This window comes from Mastigoproctus giganteus, chromosome 4 (genome assembly GCF_048544385.1).
Source record: "Mastigoproctus giganteus isolate SK-2022 chromosome 4, ASM4854438v1, whole genome shotgun sequence".
NCBI classification, from domain to species: domain Eukaryota; kingdom Metazoa; phylum Arthropoda; class Arachnida; order Uropygi; family Thelyphonidae; genus Mastigoproctus; species Mastigoproctus giganteus.
This window is the reverse complement of record NC_143578.1, coordinates 66,205,600-66,226,109: the sequence shown is the minus strand read 5'-3', so window position 1 is coordinate 66,226,109 and position 20,510 is coordinate 66,205,600. Positions and strand designations below refer to the sequence as shown.

The window sequence follows — 20,510 nt, the reverse complement described above, 5'->3', positions numbered from 1 at the left end:
GTCTTTCCTCAATTTGAATTTATCCCCTCTCAGGTGATTATTCTGAGCTAGAGAAAGAATCCCATCAGCATTGAGCATGCTCAAACCATTCAAGGCTTTATACACCTCTATCAGATCACCTCGCTGGTGCCTAGTCTCCAGACACTGTAATTTGCAAAACTTAAGCCTTTCTTCGTAAGAGCACCCCGTTGTTCCATTCACTAATCTTGTTGCCCTTCTCTGTACTCGTTCCAGCAGCTCTACATCCTTCTTGAAATGAGGCCTCCAGACCTGTATACAGTACTCTAGGTGTGGCCTGACCATTGCCTTATACAAGGGAATAATCACCTCCTTATCCCTTCTGGAAAAATTCCTGTATATCATTGACAATACTCCATGAGCTACTCTTGCAGCCCGTCTGCACTGCTCAGAGAACTTCATATCTGCCTGCACAACCACCCCCAAGTCCCTTTCATTCTCTACCACTGTCAGTGTAGTACCACAGAGTTGATACGTTGCTCTGGGGTTGCTGTTTCCCATGTGTAGTATTTTACATTTGTCAATGTTAAACTTCATTTGCCACCTCTCAGCCCATCTGCTCAAACTTTCCAGATCCTGTTGCAGCAGCATAGTGTCAGTAGTGTCCTTGACAACCCTGCCAACCTTTGTATCGTTTGTAAACTTGGACATTAAGCTTGATATACCATCATCAATATCATTTATAAATACAGAAAACAATAATGGACCCAACACTGAGCCCTGAGGGACACCACTAATAACATTAGTCCACGATGAGCAGTGTCCATTGATTACCACTCTCTGTCTTCTTCCCCTCAACCACCCCTTTATCCATAGCAGCAATTTGCTTCAAATGCCACACTGCTCCAATTTGTGCAGCAGTCTTCCATGTGCAACAGTATCAAAAGCCTTTCTAAGATCCAAGTATATAATATCAAAGCTATTCCCTGCATCCAGTTCTTTTGTGACTGCATCATAGTATCCAATCAAATTGGTCAGGCAAGACTTCCCCTTAACAAAACCATGCTGTGTCCGAGCTATAACTGAAGTCTTATCTAAATGATCCTGAAGTGCTTCTTTAACCAGTGCCTCCATTAATTTTCCTGGAACAGAAGTTAAGCTCACAGGTCTATAATTACTTGTGTCAGCCTTTGATCCTCCTTTGTGAACACCTCTTTCTGATCTTGCAGGTGCCTGTGCTCCAGATGCTGCAATTTGCAAAGCTGAAGCCCTTCCTGGTAAGAGCACTCTTTTGCTGATGGTCTGTAATTACAGGTCTCTTAGGTCTACCTAACAGGTCTGTAATTACTCACGTCTCCCTTTCAGGCACCTCCGTAGCCACGTGGGAAGAAGCAGCAGTGTGTTGCAGACGCTTCTTGATTAGACTGGGGTTCGAGCCCATCACCAACAAATATGGAGGAGGCGGAAAGGTCAGGGAATGACCACCACATATTCCCGGAGCAATATGGCCTTAGTTGCTAATGCTCCTAAAAACCAAATAACAGTAACAAATAACAATCTCCCTTTCTGTGAATTAGGACTACATTTGTACATCTCCAGTCAATAGAGACCTTCCTTGAATCTAAGGATGCTCTCATAATTATGGCTAAGGGTTTGCTTACCTCTTTAATATAATTGGATGGAGCCCATTCACCTCTGTAGGTAAATTACTCCCAGATATTTTTCGTTCTCCACTGCCCTAGTTACAATACCACACAACTAGTACATTAATATAGGTCTCCATAGCCGAGTGGTCAGGAGCGGGAGTGTAGTAGCACCCGCTCTTTGAGTAGACCGGGGTTCAAGCCCCTGACTGCTGAAAACGGTCGATCTGCCAATCTGCACTGGACCAGCGTGGCAGATTATGGTCCATTTCCCTCAGCATAAATTGTTGAGGAGGCTTCCATCCTGCAGTGGGTTGATAATGGCTGCATTTCACTTTACTTTAGTACATTAATCTGGGATTACTGCTCACCCCATACGAAGTACCTTGCATATGTCAGTATTAAACTTCAATTGCCACTTTTCAGTCCATTTGATTAATCTGCTTAGATCCTGTTACAATAACATTAACTTATTACTGTAATTAGGTACCCTGCCAACCTTCATATCATCTGCAAACTTAGACATTAAGCATGATACTCCGTCATCAATATTAATAAATGTAGAAAACAACAGGGAGCACATTACTGAACCATGGTGGGAGGGAAATCTGTTAATAACATTAGTCCGAGAAGAACAGCACCCACAAAAATGGGGTTCGGTTCATAACCACTCTGTCTTCTCCTTCTCAGTCATCCCTTTACCCATAGCAGCAATCTGCCTTTAATGCAGTACTGCTCCAAATTGTATAGCATTCTTTTCATTATCAAAAGCTTTTCTGAAATCTGTGTGTATGATATCAAAATTGTTTTTTGCATCCAGTTCCTTTCTCACTGTGTGTCATGGTACAAAATCAGATTGGTTATGCAAGATTGCCCCTTAACCCCATGCTGTGACTGCAGTATAACTACATTGCTGTCTAGATGATCCTGCATTTCTTTTTAAACCAGTGACTCAATTATTTTCTCTGGAACAGAAGTCAAGCTAACAGGTCTGTAATTACTAATGTCTCCCTTTGATCACATTTTGTGAATTGGGAATACATTTGCACATCTCCAGTCCATAGAAACCTTCCTTGAATCTAAGGATGCTCTCATAATCACGGCTATAGATTTGCTTACCTCTTTTGCTGCTACTTTTAATATAACTGGATAGAGCTCATTCACCTCAGTAGCCTTTTTTATGTTTAACTTGAACAATCTCTTCTACTTTCCTTTCAGTTATCATAAAGTCATTCAGCTCCCTGCCAGTATTTGATTCACTTCTGGTATCCCCACCCCTAAAAATTCCTTGTGTGAATGTAGATGCAAAATACCCTTTCAGTTTGTCTGCAAACTGAGCAGGATCATCCATCCATATCTAGCGGACCAATGTGATTGGTCCACTAGATATGGATGGATGATCCTCTCCTTTTACTTTTTACATAAGTAAAGGAGATGTGCACATGTATCTCCAATTCACAAAGGGGGATCAAAAGGTTACACGATTCACATTCACAATTCCAATTCACAAAGGGTAATTATAGACCTGTTAGTTTAACTTCTGTTCCTGGGAAAATAATGGTGTCACTGATTAAAGAAGCATTGCAGGATCATCTAGACAAGACTGAAGTAATAATTCAGACAGCATGGATTTGTTAAGGGGAAGTGTTCTCTGACCAATTTAATTGGATACTCTGATGTGGTCACAAAGGAACTGGATGTAAAAAATAATTTTGATATCATATACTTGGATTTCAGGAAAAGGTTTTTGACACTGTTGCACAAGGAAGACTACTGTACAAATTGGAGCAGTATGGCATTAAGAGTAAGTTGCTACAATGGATAAAAGGATGGTTGAGTGGGAGAAGACAGAGAGTGGTAATCAATGGACACTGCTCTTCGGGGACTAATGTTATTATTAGTGGTGTCACCCAGGGTTTGGTGTTGGGCCCATTGTTGTCTTCTATATTTATCAATGATATTGATGAAGGTATATCAGGCTTAATGTTCAAGTTTGCATGTGTTACAAAGGTTGGCAGGGTTGTTAACAACAGTAAAGACAGTATGCTACACCAACTGGATATAGATAAGTTGGGCAAATGGGCTGAGAAGTGGCAACTGAAGTTTATCCATATCCATCCATATCTAGTGACAGGCTACAAGAGTAGCTCATGGTGTCTTGTCAATGATATACAGGAATTTTGCTAGCAGGGATAAGAGGGGGGATTGTTCCCTTGTATAAGGCAATGGTCAGGCTACGCCTTGAGTACAGTATATAGGTCTGGAGGCCTCATTTTAGGAAATATGTAGAGCTTCTGGAATTAGTGCAGAGAAGTGCAACGAGATTGGTGAGTGGAACAAAGTGTTGGTGTTATCAAGAAAGGCTCAAGTTCTGCAAATTGTAGCTTCTGGCGACTAGGCACCTGCAATGTGATTTAATTAAGGTGTATAAGGCCTTGAATGGTTTGAGCAAGCTCAATGCTAATGGGATTCTACCTCTTTCTCAGATTACTCACCTGAGGGGACATAAATTCAAATTGAGGAAAGATAATTGTAGATTAGATGTGCAAAAATTTGCCTTTAGCCAGCTGGTTGTTTGATAGTTGGAACAAACTTTCATCTGTTGTAGTGGAGGTCAACAACTTAAATAGGTTCAAGGCAGAACTAGACAAACATTTGGGGTGAATGGATAGGGGAAATGGGAGGTTTTTTTTTTTTTTTTTGTTTTTTTTTTGGCTGATGCTATATAAGCTTGCTTTCTTGTACCATATGCTTCTACTAATGCTAATGCTTAATGCAAAGTATTGTATATGGGAAGCAGTAACCCCAGAGAAATGCCACCAAATCAGGGAAGTGGAGAATGAAAGAGACCTGGGAGTAATTTTGCAGTCAGATATGAAGTCATATTGCTCTGAGCAGTGCCGACAGGCTGCCATGGTCAAGCCACACCTTGAGTACTGCATAGAGGTCTGGAAGCCTCATTTTAGGAAGGATGTAGAGTTGCTTGAACAAGTACAGAGAAGGGCAGCATCTGGAGATTAGGCATCTGCGAGGTGATCTGATTGAGGTGTATAAGGCCTTGAATGGATTGAGCAGGCTCAGTGCTGATGGGATTCTTCCTGTTGCTCAGATTACAAACCTGTGGGGGCATAAACTGAAATTGAGGAAAGACAGTTGTTGAATAGATGTGCGGAAGTTTGCCTTTAGCCAACAGGTAGTTTATTGCTGGAACAAAATTCCATCTGTCATTGTGTGGCAATTGAGAGCTTAAATAAATTCCAGGAAAAAGTGGACAAACTTTTGGAGCAAATGGTGGATGAAATGGGAAGTTTTTTTTTTTTGGATGATGCTATATAAGCTTGCTTTCTTGCATCATATGCCTCTACTAATGCTTTTCTTTTCATTCTTTACCAGAGACTTTTTGTAATCTGTCTTAGTTTGCCCATCTTTGTGACTTAATTGCAGACTAATTTACACAGTTGAAGCTTTTTGTAGTGAACCTCTTTTAAGCTCTTAACACGTTATAATGTCCTGTGTGGTTGGTAGTAGTAGTAGTAGTAGTAGTAGTGGCACATGATGCAAGAAAGCAAGTGTAGGAGCTTATGCAGCATCAGCCAAAAAAAAAAAAAATCACACCATTCCCTCCAAATGCCTGTCCAGTTCCTCCTTAAATTTATTTAACCTATCAACTTCCACAACGACAGATGGAAGTTTGTTCCAGCAATTAACCACCCGCTGACTAAAGGCAAATTTCCACACATCTATTCTACATCTGTCCTTTCTTAATTTGAACTTATGTCCCCGTAGGTTGGTAATCTGAACAAGTGGAAGGATCCCATCAGAATTCAGCGTGCTCAACCCATTCAAGGCCTTATAGACCTCAATCAGATCACCGCGCAGGTGCCTAGTCTCCAGCCACTGCAATTTGCAGAACTTAAGCCTCTCTTGGTAAGAGAATCCCTTCATTCACCTCACCAATCGTGTTGCTCTTCTCTGTACACGCTCAAGCAAATCTACATCCTTCCTAAAATGAGGCCTCCAGACCTGTACGCAGTACTCAAGGCGTGGCCTGACCATTGCCTTATACAGAGGGACAATCACCTCCTTTTCCCTGCTAGCAAAATTCCTATATATCATTGACAAAACCCCATGACCCGCCCTAGCAGCCTGTCTGCACTGTCAGAAAACTTCATATCTGACTGCACAATTCCTCCCAGGTCTTTTTCATTTTCTACCACCTTAAGTGTAGTACCACACAGTTGGTACATTTCTCTGGGGTTACTTCTACCCATATGCAGTACTTTGCATTTGTCAAGGTTGAACTTCAGTTGCCACTTCTTAGCCCATCTGCCCAAATTATCTAGATCCTGTTGCAGTAGCACACTGCCATTACTGTCATTAACAACCCTGCCAACCTTTGTGTCATCTGCAAACTTCGACATTAAGCCTGATATACCTTCATCAATATCATTGATAAATACACAAAACAACAGTGGACCCAACACCGAACCCTGTGGGACTCCACTAATAACATTAGTCCATGAAGAGCAGCACCCATTGATTACCACCCTCTGTCTTCTCCCACTTAACCATCCTTTTATCCATTGTAGCAACTTACCCTTAATACCATTCTGCTCCAATTTGTACAGTAGTCTTCCATGCGCAACAGTGTCAAAAGCTTTCCTGAAATCCAAGTATATGATATCAAAATTACTTTTTGCATCCAGTTCCTTTGTGACCACATCATAATAACCAATCAAATTTGTCAGACAAGACTTTCCCTTAACAAACCCATGCTGTGTTTGAATTATTGCTGCAGTCTTGTCTAGATGATCCTGCAATGCATCTTTAACCAGCGACTCCATTATTTTACTCTGAACAGAAGTTAAACTAACTGGTCTGTAATTACTCGTGTCACCCTTCGATCCACCTTTGTGAATTGGGGACACATTTGCACATCTCCAGTCCGTGGGAACCTCCCCTGAGTCCAAGGATGCAGCCTATTTCTCATTACTTGAATGAGAAATAGGCCGGTTGCTATTTTACATTCAATACAACAACATTGAAAATAAAGGATTTCTCTATAATGACTATAAATTTGTACGTCTTAATCGAAAAATGAAGTAGTTGACGAGCTTGCAGTCTGATCATGAGAAATGATTTGCTAAGATTTCTCATGCTGTTTTCTAGCAGTGCAGTAATGAAATAAACATCAGCTAGAAGTTAATTTCATTACTTTGAGTGTATGTTTATTAGTATAGCTTCAAGAAATCAGATAGCTTTGCCAATTACTGATAAAAATTAGCATTTTGCTAGCTGTAGATAACTGACATCACCAAACAGTTCGGCATTCCTAAGCATACTCTGTTCACTATTCTGAAAGAGCAGAAAACGATTGAAAGTATAGAGAAATCTCGTACACTGGGTAGGAGGATTCGAGCACAAAAGGTGAAGTATCCAAATCTTGAAAGATACTTTTGGAACAGCTAATGATGGTGCACACAAAACAAATTCCTGTAGATGATAATCTTTTAAAAGCTACAGCTGAATCGTTTGCATATTGATTGGATATTGAAAAATTTAAAGGTCAGATGGATTGTTCCAGAAATTTAAGACTCGTAATGGCCTGTCTTCCAAAAACGTGTGTGGCGAAAGTGACATGGGCATTGACTCTACAAAGGAAATAAAAGAAAATCGTTTAAAAAATGTCTTGCTGATACATGACCACAATGACATCTTCAATGCTGATGAAACTGGACTCTTTTTTTTAAATTGCTACCGGATAAAACACTTACATTTAAAGGTGAGAAATGTAGAGGTGGAAAAAAAGGCCAAACAACAGATTACCTTTCTCCTAGCAGCAAACATGTGTAGCACAGAGAAGCTCCCTCTTTTAATCATTGGAAAAGGCCAGAAGCCTTGATGCATTAAATGTTTGAAGACATTACCAACTATCTATCTAGCAAACCAAAAGGCACAGATGACATCACAAATCTACAAAGAATGGATGAGTGAGAGGAATAGAAAAATTTTGCTGTTTGTGGATAACTGCACCCCACATTGTCAAGTAAATGACCTACATGCAGTGACTGTTGAATACCTACCACCAAATATGATGTCAATTCTTCAGCCACTTGATCAAGGTGTGATCCAGTGTTTTAAGAAAAACTACCAAAGAATGCTAGTAAACAAAACTGTGCTATGTCTTGAAAGCAAACATCAATGCAAATGCGACATCCTGCAGGAACTGTATTTATGTGTTTCAGCATGAGATGAAGTTGATTAAAAAGTTATCGCCAACTGCTTCAGACATGCTGAATTTACCACCTTGAATGATGCAATGTGTGAAGTTTCAGATGCTTCTTCCTCTATTAATTCAAAGAACAGTCTGAAAATAGGGAAGAAATATTTGAGCATGTGCATCATCACCTAAACTTACAGGAAAACTTAAGTTTCAAAGATTATGCAGAAGTGGATGCAGACATTGAATGTTTCAGGATATGCACGAATGAAGAGGAACTCATTGCAGATGTAATGAAATCTGAAATTTGTAGTGATAAAGATCAGGAACCTACTGTGGTTAAACAAGAAGTTTCAGTTCAGTGAAAGATACTCATTAAGCATTAGAACTTGTACACTGGTTTTTTTCAAGCACAGCCTAACTGTGAAAGTGAAATAACTACTATTGTGCACCTTCATAATTCTCTTTTAAAACATGCTCTACCATTGAAACAACATGTTTTGAAAAATTATTTTAGAGTATTAAACAATTCTCTTGATAGATATGTAACCCATGTAGTGAAATTTACAATTTAATTGTAACCTTACTGCACTCTACAATCAGTGTAAAATTTACAATCATAATTTTCTTGTTTAATACTTTATTACATATTAAAAATAAGATTTAAAAATAACTAAATGCACAAGGCATAATATGTTAAGAGTAAGAGTTTAATATCTATATAATATCAGTGTAGATACACCATAGATAACTTTTAAGAAACTACGATGGTAGTGTGGGAGGCATCATTTGCTCTGTATCTCATATTGTGCTCTTCCTTCACAATGATTGTTGTTGTTGTTATTGGGTTTTTAGGAGCATTAGCAACTAAGGCCATATTGCTCCGGGATATGTGGTGGTCATTCCCTGACCTTTCCGCATCCTCCGTATTTGGTGGTGGCGGGCTCGAACCCCGGTCTTATCAAGAAGCGTGTGCTATGCACTGCTGCTCCTACCCACCTGGCTATGGAAGCGGCCTTTTACAATGAGTTGCCATTACTTATTCGAGGTATTGCACTACCTCGAATAAGTAATGCTTCACTATTTGTAAATATTATCATATAAACCTTTTGGCATCTCTCATATTGTGTGATTATCTTCACAACTGGGTTGTCATGTCTGCAATACCAGGGTACCTGCCCACCCACCGTTAATAGGCCAATAGCTTTGAAACGGTGCCGTCTGGGTGGTGGTACTCACTGAGAGTAAGTAACAGTAGTCTTCTCTATTAGTGAAGCATTACTTATTCGAGGTAGTGCAATACCATGGAAACTCATTGTGAAGGAAGAGCACAATATGAGATACAGAGCAAATGATGCCTCCCACATTACCATCGTAGTTTCTTAAGAGTTATCTATGGTGTATCTACACTGATATTATATAGATATTAAAAATAAGATTATACTGTTTGTAGAATCACATTAATGTTTAAGCTTTTACTTGTTTTTTGCTGATTTTATGAAAAGTCGATATAACAACCGTTTTTCTCATTCCTGGGAGGGGGGGGTCGTTATATAAAGCTTTGACTGTATCTACTGTAACTATCTGTGTGTCATCTGATAATTTATCTTATCCCATGAATTCTTTGCTGCCACAAGTCTCATCAGTTCGTGACATTCATTTAGGTCTGTACCTTGAACTGTATCTCTTAGTTGGTATAAAAAGCCTAGTAACTTCTATGATAACATCCCTGAATACCTTCCTTTTTTAAATTTGCTGTTGTTAATTTCATCAGTTCTTTCCACTGCATAGAATTTAAAACTGTCTGAGACTTATGTAGTCACCTTTATCAAAGCCAAAGTCCTTTCCCTTGCCTCTGACAGTAATTACATCTTTAAGTAAATCCCACATCAAAGTGCCGCGATCACTGCCACTTAGTGGATCCTTTATCCGCAGATTCTTAATACATGAAGGATCACTGCCAATAATCAGATCAAGATTCTGATTACTGTTTCCTACACAAAATGGTTATGTAGGAAACAGTAATCAAATAAATCCACAAAAGTCCTGCTAGTGAGTGACCAACCTACAAGTTCCTGTTAATATCTGGAAAGTTAAAGTCACCAGCTAAATGCCCATTTAAAGTTCTAAAATGTTCCTCCCAAGGTTGAGACAATGAAATATTTAGAGTTAGAGAATGTAACAGTGACTTATATTGAACTAGAACAGCAATTGTTTGTGTAATTGAAATATTGGAATGGAACCGTCAGGTCCTGTCCACCTGAAATTCACAAATAGTTTCAGGTTATCACCTTCAAAAACAACTTCAGTAAAATTGGGTCTGTATTTAGGAAGTTAGAAAGAGTTTAAGTGATTAAATTTGAACCAACAAAATGTACTCTTTTTTTGTGAGAAACCTGACTGGTTTCATGCAAACACTGCTGGATTATAGACAGCATGATCAGATTTATCTTGAATAGAGGCTGTATTTATTCTTGCATGTTGTATTACATCAAGAAGGTTGCCAGGTGTTATATTTTATTGAAGGTGTTCTGTGCCACATAATGCCCTACGAATTGTTCATTGCTAGCACTTTGAACCTAATGATTATTTTATTGCCGACCGGGCTAGCCGGGTAGGTAAAGTGCCTGCCTGGCAACCCAAAGGTCACGGGTGCGATTCCCGCCTTGGGCTGGATATCATGATGGTGCCGAACCAACTGGTTGGTTGGATATCCCGGCCACGATACACGAAGGAAGCAAGAAAAAAAAAACTGGTTCCTTCATGTATTTGATCACATCATACGAAATAAATAAAATTATTTTATTCGTTATTAGCTGTCTTTTTTTTTTCCCTTTTGGATTGTGATCAGACCTCTGTCATTGCAGTATCTGGTACCTGATTGATGACATTGAATAGCAAGATGTGAGATGCAAAGTTTTAAAATATGAATAGTGAAAAAAAAAAGAAAAAAAGTTATGTTAAAGATTTTATCAACTAAAATTCAATGAACTCATATTGGCATTGCAACGTTCTGAAATATTTTGATAACAGATTTCTGTGTGATGCAAATATCATTAACACATTCAAGGAATAGAATCCAGTGGTTTGGTTGTACATGGTGCAGTATGGTTTTCTAGTATGCAATACCAAAAGCAATATTCTTAGAAAAGCTATGCTGCTTTTTTAGTACAGTGCTGGCACCCTAATGGCCATTTCATTGGTTTTACTGTCTAATCAAAGACCTATATAAGCTTTATGTATAGGTTGTTTTTTTGTATATATTTTTATGTGATGATGATGATATGTGTGTCTAATTTGCATTAGCATCTTAAATATGAGAAAGTAATGAATTCTTATAATGCATTCATTTTAGCCTTGGTGATACTTTAATTGGAATTACCACAGACGGATACTTTGCAAATATTTCTGTTGCAAAAGAATTTCTCCAAAGTGAGTATGTATGATATCCTTGAGTCAAAAATTAATTTTACTTATATCTGGCTTTCATTCCTTATTTAATGAAATGTAACCTGAAAACTAACTTTTCTCTTTGAAAAAGATATCTATACAGTTTTAATTTCAGATAAATTATTTCTTTTAAAGGTTCCACTGGAAATTCTGATATTCATTTTTTCTACACATCATATACGTAAGTCATTTTCAAACTTTATTTATAGAAGAGAAATGTGTATGTGAATATATATTTAGTTTTTGCTCAGAATGTAATTATTGGTTATGACATTCCTTGTTAAGATAAATTGGTGGTGATCAGGATCACCATGGTGTGTGATACTAACAGATTACCTTCAAAAGGGATGTACTGTGATGGCAAAGTATTATTCCAACCTCCTCATAAAGCTATATGTTGCTATAAAAGAAAAAGGATGGAGGAAGCTGTCAAAAGGTGTGGGACTGCTCCATGATAATGCCCCCGCACATTTCTCACATGCTGCAGTGAGGTGTACCCATGAATATGGGTTTGAAATATTGCTGCATCCTGCTTATTCCCTGAAAAGTGGCCTGTAGAAATGTATTGAGAGGTGGCAAAAATGTGTTATTTTGTCTGGTGATTATATTGAAAAGTTGTAATACATGGTGTTTGTTTAAACCTTCTATCAAAATTACTTCTGGATGAATACATCTTTTTTGAACCCCCCACTCGTAGTTGTATATAGTCAGAAAAATTTACTGGTATAGTTATATGTGTATTCTAGTACTAAATTTTATGAATGAAGCATTATGAATGAATTTGATTATCAGTAGTGATTCTTCATGCATTAAGAATCTGCAGATAACTGAACCACTAGGTGGCAGTGATCACAGTGTGCTTTATACTCGGGATGACCAAACAGTCAGAGAAGTTCACAAGATAGCCAGAATACAAGAAACAGCACCGTATTCAGCAGTCACGGGTTTAAACCCCGGTCACTTAAGGCACATGTACTTATGCACCCGCGTGCCTGACCACTAGGCTATGGCGGCCTCAATGACCCAATGTAAGTGGGATTTACTCAAAGAGGTAACTACCATTAGGGGAAAAGGGAAGGGTTATTGCTTTCGTAAAGGCGACTACGATAGACTGAGACAGTATTCAAATTCTATACAGTGGGACCAACTGATGATGTTACCAACAGCAAATTCAAAATGGGAAGCATTCAAAGAACTTATCTTGGAAGCTACTAGGCTTTACATACCAACTAAGAAATATTGTTCAAGGTTTAGGCCTAAATGGATGTCAGATGAACTAATGAGACATATGGCAGAGAAGAAAAATGCATGGGATACATACAAATTAACACATGACACAGAAGCCTATGATAGATACAAGTTGATCTGTAACCAAGTTACAAAGGAGGTTAGGCAGGCGAAGGAAGATTACGAGAAATCTTTGGCAAGGTTTGCAAAGAAAAACAGCAAAGAGTTCTTTACTTATGTAAACTCTAGAAGGAAGGGGATGAATCAGATTGGTCAACTGTTGATGATCCTGCTCAGGTAGCTAACAAACTAAATGAATATTTTGCATCGACATTCACACATGAGGAGTTATTCAGTGAGGGGAATATTCTCTGGCAGTAAGCTAGAGAATCTTGTAATAACTGAGAGTAAAGTGGAGGAGAAATTGTTGAAGATAACACAAGAAAGGCACCTGGGGTGGATGGGATCTATCCAGTTATATTAAAGGAGGCACCAGAGGAAGTAAGCAAACCCTTAGCCATAATTATGAGAGCTTCCTTGAACTCATGGGAGGTACCCACAGACTAGAGATGTGCAAATTTGACTCCAATTCACAAAGGAGGATCAAAGGCTGACACAAGTAATTATAGACCTGTGAGTTTAACTTCTGTTCCAGGAAAATTAATGGAGGCACTGGTTAAAGAAGCACTGCAGGATCATCTAGACAAGACTTCAGTTATAGCTCGGACTCAGCATGGTTTCGTTAAGGGGAAGTCTTGCCTGACCAATTTGATTGGATACTATGATGCAGTCACAAAGGAACTGGATGCAGGGAATAACTTTGATATTATATACTTGGATCTTAGAAAGGCTTTTGATACTGTTGCACATGGAAGACTGCTGCACAAATTGGAGCAGTGTGGCATTGGAGGCAAATTGCTGCTATGGATAAAGGGGTGGTTGAGGGGGAGAAGACAGACACTGACAGTGGTAGAGAATGAAAGGGATCTGGGGGTGGTTGTGCAGGCCGATATGAAGTTCTCTGAGCAGTGCAGATGGCCTGCAAAAGTAGCTCATGGTGTATTGTCAATGATATATAGGAATTTTTCTAGCAGGGATAAGGAGATGATTATTCCCTTGTATAATGCAATGGTCAGGCCACACCTAGAGTACTGTATACAGGTCTGGAGGCCTCATTTCAAGAAGGATGTAGAGCTGCTGGAACGAGTATAGAGAGGGGCAACAAGGTTAGTGAATGGAACAAAGGGGTGCTCTTACGAAGAAAGGCTTAAGTTTTGCAAATTGCAGTGTCTTTAGACTAGGCACCAGCGAGGTGATCTGATAGATATAAAGCTTTGAATGGTTTGAGCATGCTCAATGCTGATGGAATTCTTCCTCTTGTTCAGAATAATCACCTGAGAGGGCATAAATTCAAATTGAGGAAAGACAGATGTAGGATAGACATGAGGAAGTTTGCCTTTAGCCAGTGTGTGTGGTCGGTTGGTGGAACAGACTTCCATCCCTTGTCGTGGAAGTTGATAGCCTAAATAAGTTTAAGGCTCAGCTGGACAGGTATTTCGAATGAACAGAGGGGTGAAGTGGAAGTGGGTTTTTTTTGTTTTTTTTTGCTGATGCTGCATAAGCTTGCTTTCTTGCATTAAATGCCTCTACTAATGCTAATGCTAAGCCTAGAAGTTTTCCAGTTATGGACTAAATAAAAAATTGTTTAGGAAAGTTATATTTTATTGGTCTGATCATAAATGTAGTTAAGGCTAGCTTGTGCAATTGATATATTACAATAAATTTGCAAAGACTTAGAATTCCAGTTTACCAGATTTATAACTTTTTGAATTAAAAATCCATTCTTTGAAGATTCCAGTTTTGAAAGTGAATTGTATTATTCAAGTTTAAAACATTAAAGTAAAATTATTTTTTTTTTTACTAGAGTTAGCTCACCTGGACATTATATAGAATGTTTTTAAATTACACTGGGGTACTTCTATATGCCAAAACAAGTAAAGAAAAAAAATGCTAATATAAATGTGTACAATTCTGAACAGTTTGGAGTTTTGAATGGTAAAAAAACTAATAGATGAACTATTGAGACTCATTGCAGAGAAGAAAAAATGCAAGGGATGCATATAAATTATCAGGTGATACAGAAGCCTATGATAGATATAAACTAGTCTGCAATCAAGTCACAAAGGAGGTTAGGCAAGCTAATTTTGCATTGTTTTTCAAACATGTATTTCTGAATCCAGAAATCCTTTGCAAATATAAATCGTAAATACTTCTTTTCTTATATAAACTAAAAGGATGGGGAAAAATCAGTTAGGTCCGCTTGATATTAATGGTTCAACCGTTAATGATCCTGCTCAGATTGCTGACAAGCTGAATAAGTACTTTACATCTACATTCACACATGAGGAATTCTCTAAGGGAGTGGATACCAGAAGTTTATCAAACTCTACCAGGAAGCTAAAGGATTTTATAATAACTGAGAGGAAAGTGGAAGAGAATTTGCTGAAGTTAAATGTAAGATAGGTATCTGGGTTGGATGGTAGCTATCCGATTATATTAAGGGAGGGGCAGGAAAGCAGGTAAGCAAACCCTTAATCATAATTATGAGAACATCTTTGGTGTCAGGAGAGGTCTCTATGAACTGAAGATGTGAAAATGTATCCCTAATTCAAAAATGGGGATCAAAAGGTAGCATGAGTAATTGCAGACCTGTTAGCATAATTTCTATTCTAGGGAAAGTAATGAAGCCTCTGGTTAAAAAAGTCATGCAGGACCATCTAGATGGGAATGAATTTATACTGCATTCATAGCATATATTTGTTAAGAGACAATCTTGGCTGACCAGTCTGACCGGATACTACTAAGATGCAGTAACAAAGGAACTGGAAGCAAAATATAAATTTTACTATCATATACTTGGATTTCAGAAAGCTTTTGATACTGCTGCACATAATAGACTGCTGCACAAATTGGAGCAGTGTGGCATTAAGAACAAGTTATTGCTATGGATAAAGAGATGGTTGAGTGGGAGAAGGCTGAGAATTGTTATTACAGGACACTGATCATTGTGGACTAATGTTATCAGTGGAGTCCTCCAAGGTACAATGTTGAGCCCATTGTCATTTTCTGTATTTATTAATGATATTGATGAAGGTACATCAATCTTAATGTCTGTTTGCTGATGATATGAAGGTTGACAGGGTGATTAATGAGGTCAGTAATGATGGTATGCTACTGCAACAAGATCTATCAAAATTAGGCAGTTGGACTGAGAAATAGCAATTGAGGTTTAACATTGACAAATGCAAAGTACTGCATATAGGTAACAGTAATCCTAGATTAATGTACCAACTGTGTGGTGTTGCATTCATGGTAGTGGAAATGGAGAAGACCTGTGAGTAATTGTGCAGTCAGATATGAAGTTCTCTGAGCAGTGCAGACATGCTGCCAGGACAGCACACAGGGTTTTCTCTATGATATACAGAAATTTTGCTAGAAGAGATAGAGGTGATTATCCCATTGTATGAGGCAATGGTCAGGCCACATTCTGAGTACTGCATACAGGTCTGGAGATTTCATTTTAGGAAGGATGTAGAGCTGCTGGAGTGAGTACAGAGAAGGGTAATAAAATTGTTGAGGGCGAACAAAGGGGTGCTCTTACCAAGAAAGGCTCAGTTCTGCAAATTGTGCAGCATCTGGAGACTAGGAACCTGCAAGGCAATCTGATTGAGGTGTTTAAGGTTTTTAATGGATTGAGCAAGCTCAATGCTGATGGGTTCTTCCTCTTTCTCAGACTATGTGCTGGAACAAACTTCCATTTGTTGTTGTGGAAGTTGATAGCTTAAATAAATTCATGGAAAAACTAGACAAACTATTGGAGGGAATGAATAGGTGAAATGGAAAGTGTCTTATTTATTTATTTAATTTTTTTTAGGCTGATATTGTGTAGGCTTGCTTTCTTGCATCATTTCCACTGCAAATACTAATACTAATAAATAACCAAATAACAAAATAAATAAGAAAAAAAGAGACATTTATCCTAGTATTGAATAAGCATTTTACTACATACATGTCTACTTAGCCTTATTTATTTTTTATCATTCAAAACACCATAGTTATTTTTTTTTCTTCTAGGCCACCTTTAAAATTCAAACAACCATAGCTTCATAACCATTCAGAATTAGCACGCACACATGTTTATATTTTTTTGCTTTTTTGGCATGTAGAAATATCACTATAATTTTGTCAATATAACTTAGGCTCACATTTGTATAATGGATGCAATTTATTCAAAATCAAATTTATTAAAACCAGTATGTTGGTGTTTTGTTAAAATGTTAGTATATTTAGATGACTGTTATTAAATTTAAGTTCACACTTATGTTTGAATAAATTTGCAGGAAAACTGCAATAACAGGTCATTTATGAATTTTTTTTTTAAATTTTCAAAAAATGTTTGTCATTTATGATTTTATGAGCAGGTCACCTTTTATGTTTTATTGAGTTTCAGGCAATTTTGCATTGTTTTTCAAATATGTATTTCTGAATCCATAAACAAACACACACAAAAAAAGAAAGAAATGAAATGAAAATGCAAAACCAGTTGGTTTTGGTTTTCTTTCCTTCTCCATGAATAACTAGTTCCTCTTGATAAATTTTTGAAGTTAATTTTTTTGAATAGGGAGGTTAGTTGCCGTTTTTAGTAACCAACATTTCCCATGCTGAATACTAAATAGTTCGGCTGAATTGATATAATTATATGTCAGTTGACATAATAAAATTCAGGTATTAAAAGTTCAAAATACGTATAGACATTTCTGCATTTAAAGCTCTTTATTATATTTATTCTTTAATCTGTAATGGTGATCCTTTCCTGACTTAATACTCAACTATCAGAGAATACTCCCATACAAACTAAAATGAACTGTATCCCCAGTGGAAATGAAAAAGGATGAGAGGGAGGGGGTAATACCAAAATTAGACTAAAACTTTGCTTTGTGTTGTTTCTTTGGATTTTAGTCCAGTTTTACCATTCTCTCTTTTCTTTTTTTTTCTCTCTGTTGGGTGAAGCCACTACTGTGGATTAAATAATAACAGTAATAAATAATTTTTGCATCTACACATATATATATTTATGGAAAATACATAAGAAAATAAATAAATCCATAGGTTAGCTGCACACATTGTTATCTTTTCTGGTATCATTTTCAACAGTAAATAATTTTGAAGAAAACTTAAAATGGTAATTTAATATGGCAAACTGTATAGAAGTTTACTTTGGCATGAACTTCTGGTTGAAGAAAAACATAATTGAAATTAGCAACAATATGTGCCTAGCACACATGATTGCCCATCCAATTGGTTTTGGTTGAATGAATGGTGAACTATTTAAAAAAAATAATTTGAATAAAAGAAAGTAATAAATAGAACTATTTATTCATGGAAAAATAAATTTTCCATGAATAAATAGTTCCTCTATATGCAGAGAAGTGTGCATTCTAATTTCTTCCATTTTTAATTTGAAATTGTTCTTGTGAATAGTGAGGTTATTTGTATTTTTGGGTAGCCAGCATTGCAAACAACAATGCTGAATGACCAAATATTTTAAAGTCAGAAAAAAAGGAAGAATGGTTTGCATTTTGTAGAATTAATATTGTAGATGGTGGAAAATATATTACTGCTATTCATAATTTGAAGCAGATAACCCTTGGTGGTTACCTGCTTCATCTGAAGTCAGCAAAGATGTGAACATAAGGTGTGAATGAGGTAACAAAAAAATGCAGTGTTTTTTTGTTGAAAGTGGAAATACTAATTTGTATGACTATAAAAGCAGGTATTCTTTAACTTTTTTTTCAGTAAAACGTGACCTTTCTGTGACCAAAGCAGATTATGCCGATCCCTTATTTATGAAAATGTTTAAGAATTCCAAAATGGCAAAGAAATATGGTGTTGGTAAAAAAAAAAAAAAAAAAAAAACAATTGTTGTTTTGAATAAAATGCCACCTAATAACTGCTGGAAATTGACACTATTTGCGAAATGGAGCATTTTATGTGTCATCTGATGATAACAATGATACAAATTTGAAAATCTATGTTGATGATAAAATTACAGAAAAATATCAGTGCTCTACTTTCCATAATGTCTTGAAAAGTGACAGAATAGAGATTTTACTTCGACAAAATCTGAATGCCAGAAGATATGAATTAAACATTGTATAGTATTATGTGTGGGCAATGCTATTGTTATGGTAGGATAAAAACAATGACATTGCATTAGTATTAAAAGAAAAACAAAGGAATAATGCTATAGGTTGTCTCTGCCATTTCATTCATTTAGCTGCAGAAAATGCTGTAACAAATCCTCCTATCAAAGTGGTGAAATTCTTGCAGACATATTTGATTTCATGAAGAAAAGTGCTGAAAGAAAAGAAAGGTTGCCAAAGTTTCATAATCTTCATAGCAAAGAGGCTAAAGATACTGAAACATATTTGGACAAAATGACTTCCACTTTCTTAGTTTTTAAGGAGGTGATCACAAAAAAATCATAATTTGTGCCAATGCATCTAAATTTTGATAAACTGAAAAGTGAACAAAGTACAATAAAAGTTATGTTATCTGGAATGTATGCCTTATATTTTAAAGTCAGAAAAAAGGAAGAAGGGTTTGCATTTTGTAATATTAATATTTTACATGGTGGAAATATAACACTTAGAGGACAAAAGAGTTGCCAGATATTAGAACATTATACCTCATGGACAGACCTAACCATTTAATTTGTCACTGATATCCTGTTCAGTTCTTCCTGATGCATCTTCTATTCCCTTTTCATCTCTACTTATGTAACAAGGTGTATATATAATCTAAAAAAAAAAGAAGAAGAAAAAAAAAGGCCAATATTTCACTCTTTTAATAATCAGTATTTGAAACTCTGGATTACACACATTTTGATGTTGCCATCTTAATGGTTTCTGTATATGCAGATTTACCCTATAAATACTGTAGTCTTTATCTAGGTTAACTTAAATAATATAATACAAACTTAATTAAACCTTATTGGTGATAAGAAAAAAGAAAGAGGAGAAAATCAGTTTGTTTTCATCATTTTTGAACCTTTGCCATGGTTTGTGGCTACCCTGTGAGTCCAAATCTTTTCATTGTGCCCATCTAAGGAAGGATGTCACTTTTCCACTTTTAGGCTACTTTTGGAGAATTTTAGGTTGTTAACATCCAAGGCTGGTGAAAACTTGTGGCTACATCACCATTTATCAATGCACGGCTTTGTGAATTTATATACTAATTTTAGCAGTAAGGTATACATTTATTATATAAGAAATTTAATCATGTCTTGTAAGAAGATAGCAAAGAAATGTGAACAAGTTTAAAAAAAGAAATATTCTGAATACATTTGTATTAATTAATCAAAAAAGTATGATCATTTTCATTTGTAGATGTCATTTCTGAGTAGGAATGTTGATTGATCTTAATTTTGGAGCACATTTTTTTTTTGAAATGTAACTGGGGAAAAAGTAGTAAGAATATCAGTTTTTCTGTAATTAAAACTAAACTTTTTTCTGTAAAAACACAATTTTTTTTTTTCATCTGTCTAATTGTGTTATAAGAATAAATGGAAAAAATAGAATAAAATAACTACTCTGGGACAACAATATGGAGAATGTGGATTTGATTTCTTTTTATATTGAAGTTACAGAAAAAACACAGTGAAATTATGTCTGGTTTAACCAAATAATTAAAGTTATTGTTATTTTCATTTATTGGGTGGCATTTTTATTTCAAAACTACACATTTGTATTTTTTTAAGTCTGGAATGTGGTTGGTATGCTGATTACATTTCTTTGAAATGCTATTTATTCAAATGATAATTCACTAGATATCAAAAGTTAATATAGAAGTTGTGTAATATGTCAGTGAAAGTTTTGAAGTCACGAGACTCTAAAACTCTATTTTCTGTGATAACAATCAGGAAATTTTCCAATTTTTGAGATATGAAAATT

General features: G+C 36.5%; 1 protein-coding gene across 1 annotated transcript in view; it reads left to right on the top strand.

Moving 5' to 3' along the window:
- Positions 1 to 20,510, top strand: part of LOC150086804 (endosome/lysosome-associated apoptosis and autophagy regulator family member 2-like) — a 329,438-nt gene that overhangs the window by 257,602 nt on the left and 51,326 nt on the right. Inside the window, exons 16-17 of the mRNA XM_090372273.1 lie at positions 11,177 to 11,253; positions 11,407 to 11,452. Coding sequence (XP_090228399.1) covers positions 11,177 to 11,253; positions 11,407 to 11,452 — 123 coding nt within the window. The remainder of the gene's footprint in view (positions 1 to 11,176; positions 11,254 to 11,406; positions 11,453 to 20,510) is intronic.